Source organism: Melospiza georgiana, chromosome 29 (genome assembly GCF_028018845.1).
Source record: "Melospiza georgiana isolate bMelGeo1 chromosome 29, bMelGeo1.pri, whole genome shotgun sequence".
Classification (NCBI taxonomy): domain Eukaryota; kingdom Metazoa; phylum Chordata; class Aves; order Passeriformes; family Passerellidae; genus Melospiza; species Melospiza georgiana.
Window position 1 is genome coordinate 5,891,497 of NC_080458.1, and position 14,547 is coordinate 5,906,043.

At 64.2% G+C, this 14,547-nt stretch overlaps 1 protein-coding gene across 9 annotated transcripts; it reads left to right on the forward strand.

The window, feature by feature from the left end:
- Window positions 1-475: 475 nt before the first annotated feature.
- On the forward strand, window positions 476-14,235 carry PCBP2 (poly(rC) binding protein 2). 9 transcript variants are annotated; one of them, XM_058042143.1, is made up of 15 exons: window positions 476-551; window positions 2,531-2,648; window positions 2,996-3,019; window positions 3,133-3,165; window positions 3,477-3,593; window positions 4,799-4,930; window positions 5,495-5,623; window positions 6,018-6,092; window positions 7,401-7,487; window positions 8,565-8,606; window positions 9,581-9,653; window positions 10,077-10,115; window positions 10,966-11,018; window positions 11,565-11,734; window positions 13,721-14,235. In XM_058042143.1, the coding sequence occupies exons 2-15, from the start codon at window positions 2,580-2,582 to the stop codon at window positions 13,755-13,757; spliced, it is 1,080 nt and encodes a 359-aa protein (XP_057898126.1). In that variant the 5' UTR covers window positions 476-551; window positions 2,531-2,579; the 3' UTR covers window positions 13,758-14,235. The 9 variants fall into 9 exon arrangements, with proteins under 9 accessions (XP_057898126.1, XP_057898118.1, XP_057898127.1 ...); XM_058042135.1 differs by lacking the exon at window positions 13,721-14,235 and adding an exon at window positions 12,442-13,094; XM_058042144.1 differs by lacking the exon at window positions 7,401-7,487.
- The last annotated feature ends 312 nt before the right edge of the window (window positions 14,236-14,547 follow it).

The window sequence follows — 14,547 nt, forward strand, 5'->3', positions numbered from 1 at the left end:
GGCTTGGGGGGGTCACAAACCCCAATGCTCCCAGGGAGGGGGGCTGCCTGTGCCCCCTGTGCCCCTATTGCCCCCAGCCCTTCCTATTGCCCCCCAGTTGCCCCATGTCTCCCATACACAATTCTATCACACCTTTATTGGCTCACCTTTACCCTCATTTCCCCCAGAGCTGCCCCAGTGCCCCCATTACTCCCTCATTGCCCCCTATTGCCCCCCCAGTGTCCCCCAGTTCTCCCCCAGCGCCCCCAGTCCGCTCCCGGACCTCCCGGCCGCCAGGGGGCGCTGTGTGGGGCGGCGGCCGCTCCGTCCCGCCCCGCACGCGCGGTGCGTTTCCGGGTCGGGGCGGGTGTAAATCGGGCCGCGCCCGCCGCCCCCTCCCAGACCCGCGGCCGCCGCAGTCGGAGCAGCCGCGCCCGCGCCGCCGCCGCCGCCATCCCGCGCGCCCGCCCGCCGCGCTCCCTCCCCGCCTCCCCCCCCCTCCCTCCCGCCCTCCCTCCTCCCGCTCCGCCCGGAGCGCCCTTCGCCCAACGCCGTTACCGGCGCCGACACAGGTAGGCCCGACCCCCTGCCCCCCCCCCCCCATCGCCCCCCCACCGCCGCCCCCCGGCCCTCCCCGCGGGCTCCCCGCGCCCCCCCCGGCCGCCATCCGGGTCCGATCCCCCCCGGGCCGTGCTCTCAGCGCGGCCCCCCCGCCGCCCCCCCGCCGGCCGCGCCCTCACGGCGCCCGCGGCCTGCGCGGCCTGTGCGGCCTGTGCGGCCCGCGCGCCCCGCGCCGCCGGCCGGGGGCACAAACGGCCCCGGGGGGCTCGGGGGCCGCCGCTGCCGCCTCCCGCCGCCCCCCCCCGGCTCCCCCCCCCGCCGGAACCGGGCCGGGGGGGTTCGGGGCGCCGCGTGCGTCACATGGCGCCGCCGCCCCCCGCCCGGGCCGGCTGCGGGGGGGCCCCGAGGGGCGTGGGGAGATTTTTTTTTTCTTTTTTTCTACTCCGCTTTTTTGGAGTTTAATTTTTTGATTTTTTTTTTTTCTTTTTATTCTATTCTAGTAGTTTTTCTTTTCCCGCCCGGGCCCGGTTTTTCCGCCATCCCGCGCTGTTGTTTTCCCCCCGCCGGAGCGGGAAGAGGGCGCACGGACGGGCCCGCGCGGGGCCGCCGCCCCCCCGGGGCATCCGGGAGCTTCCCCCCGGGCCTGCCCGGAGCCGAACGGTGATCCCCGGTCTAGAGTGGGTTCGGAGCCCCGACCTCCCGACCCGGGATCCCCCTCACCCGCCTTGTGATCGGGCCCCTCCGGGGGCTCCATCGCGACTCGGGGTCGCTCCGGGACAGCCGCTGCGCTCCCCCCTGCCCAGCTCGGAGCCGGGACCCCCGGCCCGGTTCCCCCCCCACGTCCCTCCCGCAGGGCTGAGCTGGCTCCGGTGCCGCGTCCCCGCCTCAGGGACGGGCGCGTTTCAGAACCACGGCCCCGGGTTTGGGACTCAGCTCCCAAAAAGGGACGGCGGGATCCGGCGCGGCGCCGAGCTCGGGGAAGTTTCCCTGCGGAAGGGCCTCACCGGGAGCCCGGCCCGGGCCCGCCTCACCCCCGGCGGGGCCGCTCGGCCCCTTTTGTCCCCGGGGCGGGCGGGCTCGGGGCCCGTCCTGCCCTCGCCCTGCTGCCGGGGCTGCGATCCCGGGCTCCGCTCCCCGGACCGGGTTGGTTGCGAGGGGGAGGCCGCACCGGGCTCATGGAGGCCGCGGCAGAGCCTCCGGTGCCAGCGAGGCAGCGCGGCCCCGGGCCTGCCTCGGCCGTGGTTAAACTTTGATGGGGCACAAGCGGGGGCCGAAATGGGAGTTTATTTACCGGATTCCTATGAAAAGCTCGGCTGAGGCCGGGCGGGCTGTTTTGCAACGCTGCCGACTCAGGTGGTTTGAAACCTGATCGTGCGCTCATGTGGCCTTATCTGGGTCTGAGGGAATCGCCTCGGAACCTGCTCCGAGGGGCCCCGCGCGGGCTCGGGAACACCGATGCCGTTTATTTTCTCCACAATCCCGGCTGCCCAGAGGGCCAAACCCCCGCGAGTGGGGTGCCCGCTCCCATCGGGCAGCTGCAGGAAGACTTGGGCTGGGAAGAGCGTGGGGCTCGCAGGGAGTGGTGGCTTACCCGGACCTGTAGGGACCACGATTAGTCCTCAGTGCCCCCCTCGGCATCCCTGGTTGTGTCCAGGAACCGTTTGTGTCCCCAGTGCTACCGGGGGTCACCCTGAGGTATTCAGCTGTCCCTCAGAGAAGGCCCAGCAAGGAGCAGGGCTGGGACGAGGCAGGGGCTGAGCAGGACCCTCATGACCCCAAGAGTTGCTGGATCCAGGTGGGATTGGGCCAGTTCAGCACTGAACATTCATAGGGAATGGAGCCAAACCACACGGATCATCCCAACACTTCAGGGGGCGATTTGAGGGTTGAAGCAGCACAGGGAGGCTGGAATCCTGCCTGGACAGGCTGGGGGGATTGGCAGAGCCCCTCAGGTAACAGCCCCCCACTGACGCAGCCCCTCTCCCCCCAGCCGAGGCCCGAGCGCTGCCGCAGCCTGAGCCGACCCCGCGCTGCCCACCATGGACACCGGAGTCATCGAAGGGGGTCTCAATGTCACGCTCACCATCCGGCTACTCATGCACGGCAAGGTTCGTGTCCCCAGACCCCTGCCTGGAGCCCTGGCCTGGCACGGGGTGGGCTGGGAGCTTCCGTGGGGTCTCCTGGAGCTGCTGTGGGGCCAGGAACGTGCTGCTGGTGCCTGGGCAGATCCTGGGGTGCAGCCAGCAAAGGAAATCATTATTGGGGTGGAGCAGAACGTCCCGATGGGAGTTAAGGTGGGAACAAGATCAGCACAATTGGGATAAACCCCAGTTATCTGAGGGGCAGAGCTCAAGTGCTCCGGAGCTTGTTTTGACTGTGAAAAGAGCCGAGTTTAGGCTTGGGGCTCCAGGAGTTTTTAAAACGCTGACTAACGGTGCTTTTGTTTCCATCCCAGGAGGTGGGAAGCATCATTGGGAAGGTAAGTGAGGAACAAACTCCCCTAGCCCTCCCTTTCCCCTTCTCCCCGTCCCCCTCCCTCCCTGCCTGCCACCGCGGCGCTGACGCCTCTCTCCCTTCTCTGTTCCCTCACAGAAAGGGGAGTCCGTGAAGAAGATGCGTGAGGAGGTGAGTGTGGGGAGCGGGGCAGGATCAGGATGGCGGGGAGCGGGGCAGGATGGCGAGGAGCCGGCTCAGGACGGCAGGGAGCGGGGCAGGATGGCGGGCCTGGCGCGGGCTCCGCAGGCAGCGCGGCGGCGGCATGGCGCGGGGAATGCCGGGAGCTGTGGGCAGGCGCGGCAGGAAGCCGAGGAGGAGAAGATGGCTGCCCGAGCCGAGGGAGGGGAGGAGGAGGAGGAGGAGGAGGAGGGAGGGCTCTGTCCCCGGCGGGGGATCCGCAGGAATCCCGGAGCACTGAGGTGGCGTTTGCCTCCCTGCAGAGCGGAGCTCGCATCAACATCTCGGAAGGGAACTGCCCCGAGCGGATCATCACCCTGGCGGGACCCACCAACGCCATCTTCAAAGCTTTTGCGATGATCATTGACAAACTGGAAGAGGTGTGTCCATGGCCCCCTGCAGTCGCTGCTCTGGTTGTCCTTTCTCTCTGGCAGAGCTGACCCCGGGACAGGCCCCGGGGGCCCAGGGCCGCTGTTCCGCACGGGCAGCCGGCGTCTCCCTGCCTGGCCCCGATCTTTGTCCAGTGCTGTGCTGGGGCAAGGTCCAGGCACTGCTGGAGCTGGGGCCCCACGGGGACTTCCTGCCCACAGCGTGGGGCAGAGCAGGGCTTGGAATCCCCCTGACTCTGCTGGTGCTGGTGTCACTTCCCCCCAGCACACCCCAGGGCTCAACTCCCCCCAGCCCTGCCAAGGAGGAAATGGGGCTGCAGCTGTGTGGGGCTGGAGGAGCTGCATCGTGTCCCTGGTCCTGTAAATCAGTGACTTCCAGGGGAGATTTTGCTGCTACATAACCTGGATCTTGCAGGTGTTAGAGCCTGCTCTCCGAGCTGTGGTGTTGATATTTCTGCATTGGAGGTAGCAGGAGTTGGGGAGTGCTCCTCATCTGCTGTGGGGCAGAGCTCTGTGGCTCTCACCCTGCCTGTGGGGGTACAAATTGTATTGCCCTTTAGATTTGGGACACTACTCAGGGAGAAACAAGCCTGTGCTGGCAGCTCTGACCCAAACCCCCCTGCCCTCACTGCAGTGTTAAAGGCTGCAGGGCTTGGAGCTGTTTGTGCCGAATGCAGGGAGCCGGAGTCCTCCACGGGCTCTGCAGCGCTCTGGGCACCGGCCTTGGAGCTGAAGCTTTGCTTTTAGTAGGTCAGTTGAGCCCTGGCCTTGTGCCTCCCCTCCCCCTGCCAGCACATGACCGCTGTAATCGGCGCCGGGATTGTTTTTCCCGGAGCTGCTGCCTTGATCCCTGGTGCAGCGGGAGGCTCCGCACTGACCCTGGAGCCGCGGCGTCCCCGAGCCCCCCTGCCCCGTCCTCGTCCCCCTCCAGCGCCGGTTCCTGCTTGGCTGAGGTGGCACCCGGCCTGGGCCGGTGCCTAAACCCATTTCCAGTGAGGCAGCAGAGTTTGGCTGCTGCTTCCCCAAAATACATCTGTGTTTTTTCTGGGCTGCTGAGGAAGTCCTGGGAAAGCCCCGAGGTCACCTTGGCCTTGGCCACCGGTGCCAGCGTCACCTCCCTGTCCCTGTGCCGGGCACGGCCCCAGCGCGTGCCGTCCCAGCAGGGCCGAGCCCTCAACACCTCCTCTTCCTCGCAGGACATCAGCAGCTCCATGACCAACAGCACAGCTGCCAGCCGGCCCCCGGTCACCCTCCGGCTCGTGGTGCCCGCCAGCCAGTGCGGGTCCCTCATTGGCAAAGGAGGCTGCAAGATCAAGGAGATCCGAGAGGTGCGTGCTGCCCAGCCCGGGGGACCCATGGGGGGTTCAGGTGGCCCCAAGGACAAATCCCTGTGTTGTCCCTGCCCTAGGGATGTGGCATCACTGGCAGGTTTTGGTGCTGCCTGTATTTTAGTGCTTGGCACACCGAGACTCAGGCCAGACCCTTCTCTGCCCGCTGCTGTCTCTCACAGCCTGGGTTCCTGCTCCCCCCTTTCCATGGCTCCTGATCGCCCTCTCCCCAGCCTCTCCCAGATTTTGGAGAGGGAGATGGGCTCCGGGCCAGCACTGCCCTTGGCCATGCCATTTAGCACTGGGTGCTGTTGGATTAACTCTGCTGGCATGGAGACTGGCTTGGCTTGGGTTACAGGGACAGGCTGAGGCCAGGTCCCCCTCTGCTGCCTCAGGCTCCTGGTGACCGAATTGTATCCAGCTGGGATTAAAGGACTTTATTTTGGGGGACAGGAGGAGCTGGGGGGGCAGGTTTGGCTCTGTATAACCATGCACGGCGTTCATCGCTGAGGTCTCAGCCCTGCCCAGGGTCTGACGGGCTATTTTTACCCCTCGACTTGGCAGAGCACGGGGGCACAGGTCCAGGTGGCAGGGGACATGCTGCCCAACTCGACTGAGCGAGCCATCACCATCGCTGGGATCCCACAGTCCATCATCGAGTGCGTCAAACAGATCTGCGTCGTCATGCTTGAGGTAGGGCCCCTCCCTGGGCCCGTGCCCGGGGACACGGGTGCTGCAGGGGATCCCGCTGCCCTTGGAGGGGTGGAAGTGCTGAGGAGGGACAAGAAAGGAGCTGCTGGGGGATAAAGGGATAGCTGGGGATTACAGCCTCATCCAGGTGAGGCTCGGAGCGGCTTAAAGCCAGGGTCGAGCAGGGCCTCGAGAGCAGCTCATGGTGTCACCCACGGCCCTGCCGTGCTGCTGGGTGTCCTCCCTCGGCCCTGTGTCCAGGGTGAGGAACAAGTTGTGCTGCCCTGGCTCACCAGAGGGCCAGCTGGAAGTGCAGAGCAGGACCTGTGGGCTGTGGGGAGGGGGCTGTCGGTGCCAGCGGCCTCGGTGTCTGACCTGTCCTCCCTGCCTGTCACAGTCTCCCCCGAAGGGTGTCACCATCCCGTACCGACCCAAGCCATCCAGCTCTCCCGTCATCTTTGCAGGCGGCCAGGTAAGGCCTCTCCTCTGCTCCTGGGGTGCGGGGTGGGCAGGGAGGGCGGGCAGGGTCGTTGCGAGCTGCCAGCGCGCCCCGGCCGCTCCGCGTGCCCGTCACCCACGCTGTGCCCTCGGCCCCTCCCCTGCTGAGGGACGGCAGCAGGGAACGGAAAACAAACGGCTGATTTGGGAGGAGAGGGTGCTGGAAAACACTCCTGGAATTTACCAGCCAAAAAAAAAATCGGTTTGGCAGCGTGGTGGCGGCAGTGGGGGTTTGAACGGGGCCGAGCTGCCTAACCCAGGCTCTGCCCCCTGCCTCGGGCTGGCTCCAAGGACTCGCTGTGACCTCTGTGGGTGACTGGCCCGGAGGCTGGCGGTTCTCTGCTCTCTGCCACCGGTTCTCGGGGTGCAAAGGCTCAGCCTGTGCCGTGGGTAGGGTTGGGGTGCGCAAAGGCTTCGTCTCTCAGGAGGGGAGGGTGCCAGATAGGAGTAGTGCCAGGTGACTGGGCTTTAGTCCCTCCTGCGCTGAGCTGGGCAGTGGCCCGAGCCCTGCCCCGAGCCACCTTACGGGGGACAGGTGTCCCTTGGGATCCTGTCCCGCTGTAACGGGCCCGGGTGCGGGTCAGCTGCTCCCACCCTGCGCCCCCGGGGCTGCCCCAACGCTCGGAGAGACCATGGCGACAACGCATCCGCTGCCTTCCTGCTGCCAGGGACGCCCCTCGGGGTGGGCAGGGCCTGGCTTTGTCAGTGGGGGCCTCAGTAGGCAGGGAAGGGGGTCAGGGAAGGGCTGTAGCTGCCGCCGGCCTCCCCGAGAGCCAGGCCTGACTCTGCTCTGCCCCCTCCCAGCCCCGCCACGCTTGTCGTGGGGACGGACCTGCCGCCGTCCCCTTCCTCCCCGCCCCTGCCCCGCTCCCTGCCTCTTCCTCCCCACCTGAACCCGGTCAGCCCCCCCTCCCGCCTGCCCGACAGCTTCTCCCGCCGCTCTGCTCCCGGGGCAGCGCAAGGCCCACCGGGGCGAGAGCCGGCCGCCTTCCCCGTTAGAGCAGTGAGGAGCAGGCTTCCACAGCCACGCATCTCTTCCCTCCCCTTGCCCCTCTTCTCCCCTTCCTTCCTTCTTTCCGCCCCCGGCCCCGGCCCAGGCCCGCAGCAGCCCCCGGGCCCCGCTCCCGGTGGGCCTTGCGCTCTCTGTCTGCAGCTCAGAGTCACGCGTAGAGCAGGGCGAGCCCTCGATCAGCACTGAGCTAATGTGGATGTTGAGTTTGGTGTTAGCGAAAGGTTTCGGATTGACAGCCCTGGAGACTGAAGTCCTCTAATTTATCCACAGGACAGGTACAGCAGCGGCAGTGCGAGCTACCCCCACACCGCCCCATCCATGTGCCTCAACTCTGACTTGGAGGGACCACCTCAGGAGGTGAGAGGGGAGTTCAGTCTCCACGGCCCGTTCAATCCTTGGCCTCTCTGAGACTGCCAACAAGGGTGGCATCCCTGTCCCCGTCCCCCAAAACCGACAACGGTGGCTTTTTGTGCTGTGGACTCCTGTCCACTGGGAACTGGACTCTGAGCCCACCAACCTCTCCTCACGCAGGCCACCCGGCAGCCACTGCATGGCAACGAACTTGGGCCAATTCCAGCCTGGGCTGCAGTTCTTCCGGTGACCTGGAAGTGAGGCTGTGTACCCCCCTCTCCCCCTCCTCTCCCACCCGCCCCCACCTGCCCGGCCCCCCCAGACCTCCCCGAACCTTAGCCAGCCAGGCCCCAGCCAGTGCCTCGCCCTTCCTGGGTAGCTTCAGGAGGAGTCTGCAGTGTGTGGCTGTCCCCTGTAACCTGGGGACACGGAGTTGTGGCAGGTCAGGCCCTCGCCTCGTTCCCCTCCGAGCACTGGGCCGTGTGAGCAGTGGTAGCCAGCGCCAGCACTGACCTGTAGCTTGCCCGGCGACGTTGTCCTAGGCGTGTGGAGTGACGAGAGGACTCGGAACGGGGCAAAACTTTTTTTTTGGGGATGGGAGGGGAGGCGGGGGAGCTGCCGGGCCGGGGCAGAGAGGGGCCAGGAGCAGCAGCAGGGCCGGCGGGGGCGTTGGATCCTCCCTGCCTGCGCAGGGGCGCAGGGATAGCAGCATTGTCGGACTCACCACACCATAACATCTTCATCAAGATCCCAGCCGTTCTCTTGTTGGTTTTTATTTTTTTCCTTTTTTTTTTTTTTTTTTTTTTCCTTATTTTTTGTCTGCCACCTTTTTTTTTTGGGGGGGGGACGGCACCGATTCTGCCCACCCCCTCCCCGTACCCGCCACGTCAGGCCAATTCGAGTAACCGCCAGCCTAGAAACTGCTTGTGACAGCATTTATCCGTCCCCGCCTCTCCTGCCCCACTTCCCTCGCCCCGGAGAACTCTCCACCTTGGCTCTCTGACTTCCTGGCTAGTTGAAATCTGTCTGTCCCTGGGTGGCTGTCCGATGGTTGTTAATAGGACTGTTTTCCTCCTTTTGTAGGCCTATACCATTCAAGGACAGTATGCCATTCCACAGCCAGATGTAAGTTTTTATTTACAACTTCTTGTCTTGAAATCCACCCTTTTCCTCCCCCACCTTCCAAAAAATTTTCTCCGTGCTTTCTCCACTCGAGCTGGCTCAGCTTGGGGCTGAATACTCGATCTGATCTGAGCTCCCCAGAACCTCCCCCCCTCCAAAAAAAAACACTCACCCCCCTCAGCTGGCCCTCCTGCAGCCAGCTCCATCCGGCCTCAGATCTCTCCTTGGATCCTCCCCCACTCCTCTCTGGCACTTCCCTCCTCCTTATATTATATTATATTATATTTTTTTTCCAAACCCACCTCTCCCTGGCTTGGCATTTCACACCAGCTCTGGCTTTTCCTTTGCCCCCCCGCCCCCCCCTCAATTTGGCACGAGAACGCCCCCCCCCCAGCCAGCACACGGTGGCTGTGTCACCGCGGTGGCTCTCCCGGGGCAGGGGACAGCTGGCCCGGCGGGCGGGCGCAGGTGGCAGTCGGGGAGGGGGGCTGGCCCCGGCCCAGCCCGGGAGCGGAGGGGCCATCCCGGCAGCGGCCGGCGCCGTCGGACACCTCCATCCTCTGGCACCCATCCTCATCCCGTAGGGGCTGCTCTCTGCTCCTGGCACCCGTAGGGCAGCGAGGGGGGTCTGGCGCGGGGGTCGGGGGCTCCGCGGCGGCCGGGCTGGCGCGGCAGAGCCGAGCGCGCTCCGTGCCCGGGCCCTGCGCTCCCCGCCGTGCCACGGGCACCTGCTCCCTCCTCCCGCTCCTCTCTGCTTCTGTTCCTGCGCTGCTCCAGCCCTTGCTGCACCGGGGGGGGGTGGGCACAGCCCCCAGCCCGCAGTGGCCGGGCCGGAGGGGCCGGGGCGGGCGCGGGGCCGCGTCCGTGCGGGTGCGCGCGGCGAGTGCTGCCCCCGGCCCCGGGAAATGGCTAACGCCAGCCTCTCTCTCTCTCTCTCTCTTTCTCCCTCTCCCTGTCTTCCCCTGTCCCTCCTTTAGCTGACCAAGCTGCACCAGTTGGCAATGCAACAGTCACACTTTCCAATGTCTCATGGCAACACTGGATTCAGTGGTATGGAAACTCCTCCTCTCCGTGTGCGTTCGCGCGCGGCCGCAGCCCAGCCCCGCGTGGGGCCGAGCTCACACAAACCTAACCCCAAACGCTGCCCGGGCCCGGCCAGGTAACCTCTGCTCTTGGGACGTGTCTGGGGCCGCAGGGACAGGGCTCCGTCCGTCCGTCCGTCCGCCCACCCACGCTGTTGCCCTCCCTCCCTCCCTGCCTGGTGCCCGCAGCACCCGCTCTCTCCCCTCCGGCTGCTCCAGGCCCACTGCAGGCCGCTGCTGGCTGTACCAAATTCACTGCAGATTTGCTAAGATGGCTGGAAAAAAACCAAGCCACCTAAAAAAAAAAAAAAAAGGAAAATCAAAATTACCCATTTGGGGCTCTAAACTAAACTTGAGACAGCCAAACTCATTGTGACTTGTATCTTAACAGGCGTTGACTCCAGCTCTGCAGAGGTGAAAGGCTATTGGGGTAATGATCCAAACACACCATCTGTAGTTACTCTGTTGTGTATTGATGCTGCCCGGGGTCTCATTCTCCCTGATAGATGCTGCCCGGATGGGGGGAAGGAAAGGGGGTTGAGGGGAGCCCAGAAGGGCTGGAGGTGCAGCCTGGCTCAGCTGCCTGGGCCCTGGAGCACAGCTGGATAGTGGAGAGCAGCAGGACTGGGTGGAGGCTCGGCTGTCCCAGCGAGCCGTGGGCCCCGAGCTGTGGCCCCCACACCCAAAAACCACACAGAGGGGAGCAGCCCCCGGCCCAGGAGGTGCTGGAGCTGCCCCAGGAGTCGGGGGACAGCCCTGGGTGTTGTCCCCCTGCCACAGCCCCGGTGTGAGGGCTCGAGGCCACCACCGCTGCTCCCTCTGACAGGGAGCGAGCTGGGGAAGGGGGGAGAGCTGGAAAAGTGTGTTCAGAACGCCCCAGGCACACGAGCTCAGCCCCGTGTGGGGTGTGAGCAGCCTCCCAGCCAGTGCCTGCCTTAGCACAGCCCTGCAGGGCGGCAGGGAGGAGGAGGAGGATGAGGGAAGCTGTGGCCTTTGGAAGCTGGGCCCGGAGTGGGAGTGGGGCGAGTGCCCGGTGGAGCCCCCCGGTGCCAGCCCCTGCCCTGGGGCTGTCCCGCCGTGACGGAGGGGACGCAGGGAGAGCCCTGGGGTGCCGGAGGGAGGCAGGGCCGGGGAGCAGCGCGGGCGGGAGAGCCCTCCCAGCCTGCCGTGCCCCCGCCGGCTCGGAGCCCTCCCAGGCACCTGACCCTGGCAGCACTTGGGGTGCTGCACCCCCCGGCCGCCCCCGCCTCACCTGGGCCCCTCTCTCTGTCTCCGAGCAGGTTTGGATGCCTCTGCCCAAACCACCTCCCATGAACTCACCATTCCAAACGATGTGAGTATCCCGGGCCTTGGGCTGGGGGGTGGCTGCCCCCAGGCTCTGTCCCCTCTCAGGGGCCCTGGGCTCACTGTCCGTGCCTTTGAGGCTGTGCTGGGCTCGTGGCTGCGATCCAAACCCCCTCCTCAGGCCGCTCTGGCTGCCGCCACGTCCCTTGTCCCCATTCCAGTGATCTTCAAGGCAAAAAAGCCTTTTTTCAATCCCTTAACTCCCTCTTTTCCAACTAACACCCCACTCCCAGGAATCCCATAATCCTGGAGCTGTCGAGGTTGGAGGAGGCCTTCAAGGCCACCCAGTCCAGCTGTCCCCCACCGCTGACCTGTGTCCCCAAGGACATGTCCCCACGTCCCCAAGGGGATGTCCCCAGGGGCCACATCCTCACCATTCCTTTTGGACACCTCCAAGGACGGTGTCGTGCCCCCCTGCCCTGGGCGGCCTGTGGGGCCGGGACAGCCCTTTCCCGGCAGGAGTTTGCCCAGTGTCCCCCCGGGGGTGGCAGGGCAGGATGAGGCCGAGCTGACCCGGTTTGCTGTCCCTCCCCAGCTGATTGGCTGCATCATCGGGCGTCAGGGCGCCAAGATCAACGAGATCCGCCAGATGTCCGGGGCTCAGATCAAGATTGCCAACCCCGTGGAAGGCTCTACTGACAGGCAGGTGACCATAACTGGATCTGCAGCGAGCATCAGCCTGGCCCAGTATCTAATCAATGTCAGGTGAGTCCCGCTGCTCTTGCCGTGCCCTCCCTCCCTCCCTGCCCGTGCCCCGCATGAGGGCAACGCCTGTCCCCTCTCCCTCCTGTGCCCTCCCTGTGCCCTCCCCTGCCTGCCGTCCCCTCCCCGCTCCCCCAGGGGTGCTGCAGGGTGAGGAAGGGGCTGGGGGGAGCCTGGCTCTGCTGTGCCACCCTCAGGGGTGCCCGGAGGGGCTGCCCAGCCCTGTCCCCGCCGCCGTCGCAGAGCTGCTGGTGCTGCTGGCAGCGCCTGCTCCGCTCTGGGCTGTCCTGTTGGTGTCCCCTGTCCCTGCTCCCTGCCCGGAGCTGGCAGTGGCATCTCCCGCCTGTTGGGCTTGGGGCTCCCTGGGCTGTGTCCCTGCTCCCTCGGCAGCAGCTGCTGCTGGAGGTTCCTCTGCACTTTGGCTCCTTCCTGGGGGATCCTCTGGGGGGTGTGGGGGTCCCGTGTGCAGCTGGGCCAGGCCTGGCAGCGCCATCCCTTCCTCCCTCCCTCCCTCCTTCCCTCCCTCCTCCTCCTCCCCAGCTCGGCTCCTGCGCCGTTTTCGCTGTTTGTCCTGTGCTTTTTTTTCGCATTTTGTGCTGTTCCTTCCCTCCCACCCACACCCGTGTTTTGTTTTTTTTTTTTTTTCTTTTTTATTTTTCTTTTTTTTCTTTTTTTTTTGTTGTTGTTTTTCCTTTTCTCCTCTGTTACAGTTTAGAAAGCGCTAAACCCTCCTCCCAGGCAGCCTCCGTCACGATCCCTGACCACCTCAGCATCAACCTCTCTCAACCCTCCACCCCTTCTTCTTCTTCCTCCTCCACCACCACCCCCTCGCTCGCCACCGCGGGGGCCTCCGACGCGCCCTCCAGCCTCCCCAACCCTCTTCCGACCGCCCCTTGTGTCTCCAGTCTGCTTGGCATGAAACCTGTCCCTCTCCTGGCGCTAAATGTCGTGTCTGCGGCCAAAGGCGCCGCGGCGCCCGCCGTGCCCTGTGTCACTAACAAACTCAAAGCCGAGAAGCAAAGGTTTTCCCCGTACTGAGCCTGCTCCAGGGGGTGGCAGCACCAGGACCCCGGAGAGGAGACTTGGAACAACAGTTTTTTCCTCTTTTTTCTTTTTTTTTTTTTTTTTTTTAAATTCTTTTTGGGGTTTTTTTTTAGTTTTCCTTTGTACCGAGCTCGCGCTGCTGTGGCAGCAGCAGAGCTGTTCTTGCCGGCCGAGAGACTGTGTCCCCTTGTCCTGTGAGCGGTCACAACTCCTTCTCTGCCTGCCTCCAGTTGTTGCTTGTTATTTTTTAATTTTTTTTTTCTTTTCCATTTCTCCTCCTTTTCCCATTTTTTTCTTTTTTGAGTAGTTTGGGTGCAGCTGTGGGGTTTGGGGTGGGATAGGGGGTGGAGGGAGGGAAGGGACTCTGTGATTTTTTTTTGGGGAGGGGGAACTGCATCCCCGGTGCCCTGGGGGCCTCACCTGTCCTCTCTTAACTGTCTGTACCTGTAATAAAGTTGCCACGGTGAGAATCTGCTCTGGTAGATGTGTGCCGCAGCGGGGCCCGGCCCGGGGGTCCCCTCTGCCCGCCCGGGGGTCTCCACCCCCACCCACGCCCCCATTAAAGCTCAGCGCGGGCCGAGCCCACGGCAGGGCTGGGGGGTGGGCTGCCCCGGGGGTCCCTGCTGGCCCAGGGACCCTGCGCAGTGTCTGTGTGTCCCCTGCACCCCCGCCCGGGGGTCCCTGCGCCCCCTCCTGTGCTGCCTCCTCCCTGCCCCGCCCGGGGGGTCCCGTGGATCTCCCCCTCCCCAGCCCTCGCAGCAGAGCCCACCGCGCTCAGCCCAGACCCCCCAGACCATTCCAGGGCGGGGGGCTCCTCCCTTCCCCGGCTGCTTCTGCAACCCCCCCGAGGGGGGTCCCGGTGGGGCCCCTCCTGCCCCCCGAGGGCGTCCCTCCCGCCCCGTCTCGGCGCTGGGGGGTCCCTCTGACGCCCTTTTCTCGTTGCAGGCTCTCCTCGGAGACCGGGGGCATGGGCAGCAGTTAGGGGGGCCCCGGACCCCCCCGCCTCGCCATCCATCTGCGGCCCCTTAGCACCGACCCAGGTTTTAAACTAGTTTGTACATTTTCGGTTCCTCCAGCCTCGCGCCACTCACCAGGTTCAGTTTGTTTCGATTTTTTTTGTTTTTTCGTTTTTGTTCTGTTTTTCGGGGTTATAATTTTTTTTCCCCCCCTTCTCAAATTAAAAGCATTTTAATTCCTTCGTTCAGCTCTTAAAATTGCTGAACCCCAAATCTTAGTTTTATAAAGCTTCTCTCTCTCCTCTCCCCACCCCCCGGCACCTTCTCCCCTCCTTTCCCCGTTTTTTCGGCTCATGAAGTTTCTGTTTTTGTCATGACATGTAAGAGTGGAAGAAAAACGAAAAAAAAGCAAAAAAAAAACAAAAACAAAAAAAAAACATTTCAGTTTAGTTCTGTAACGTCAGGAAATTTTTCAAAAAAAAAAACTGAATAAAAAGATGGACTGGAGCTTTTCCTTGTGAATAGAACCTGCAGGATATTTTGGTTAATGGATCTGCCTGTCTCAGTCTTTATTTGAAATCCCCCTGGCTCTTCCCAGTGCTCCCAGTATGGTCCAGTTTGGTTCTGGAGAGGGACGAACCACCCCAGCTGGTGTTTGGGATCCTTCCCGAGGGTGGAGGACCAACCCAGTGCTCCCAGTATGGCCCAGTTGGGTCTTGGAGTCCCACTGGACTGGGGCGAACCAGTCCTGGCGAGGGAGCTCTGCCCCTCCAGATGAATTTTTGGGGGATCTTTCCCATTTCCCTCCAGACTGGT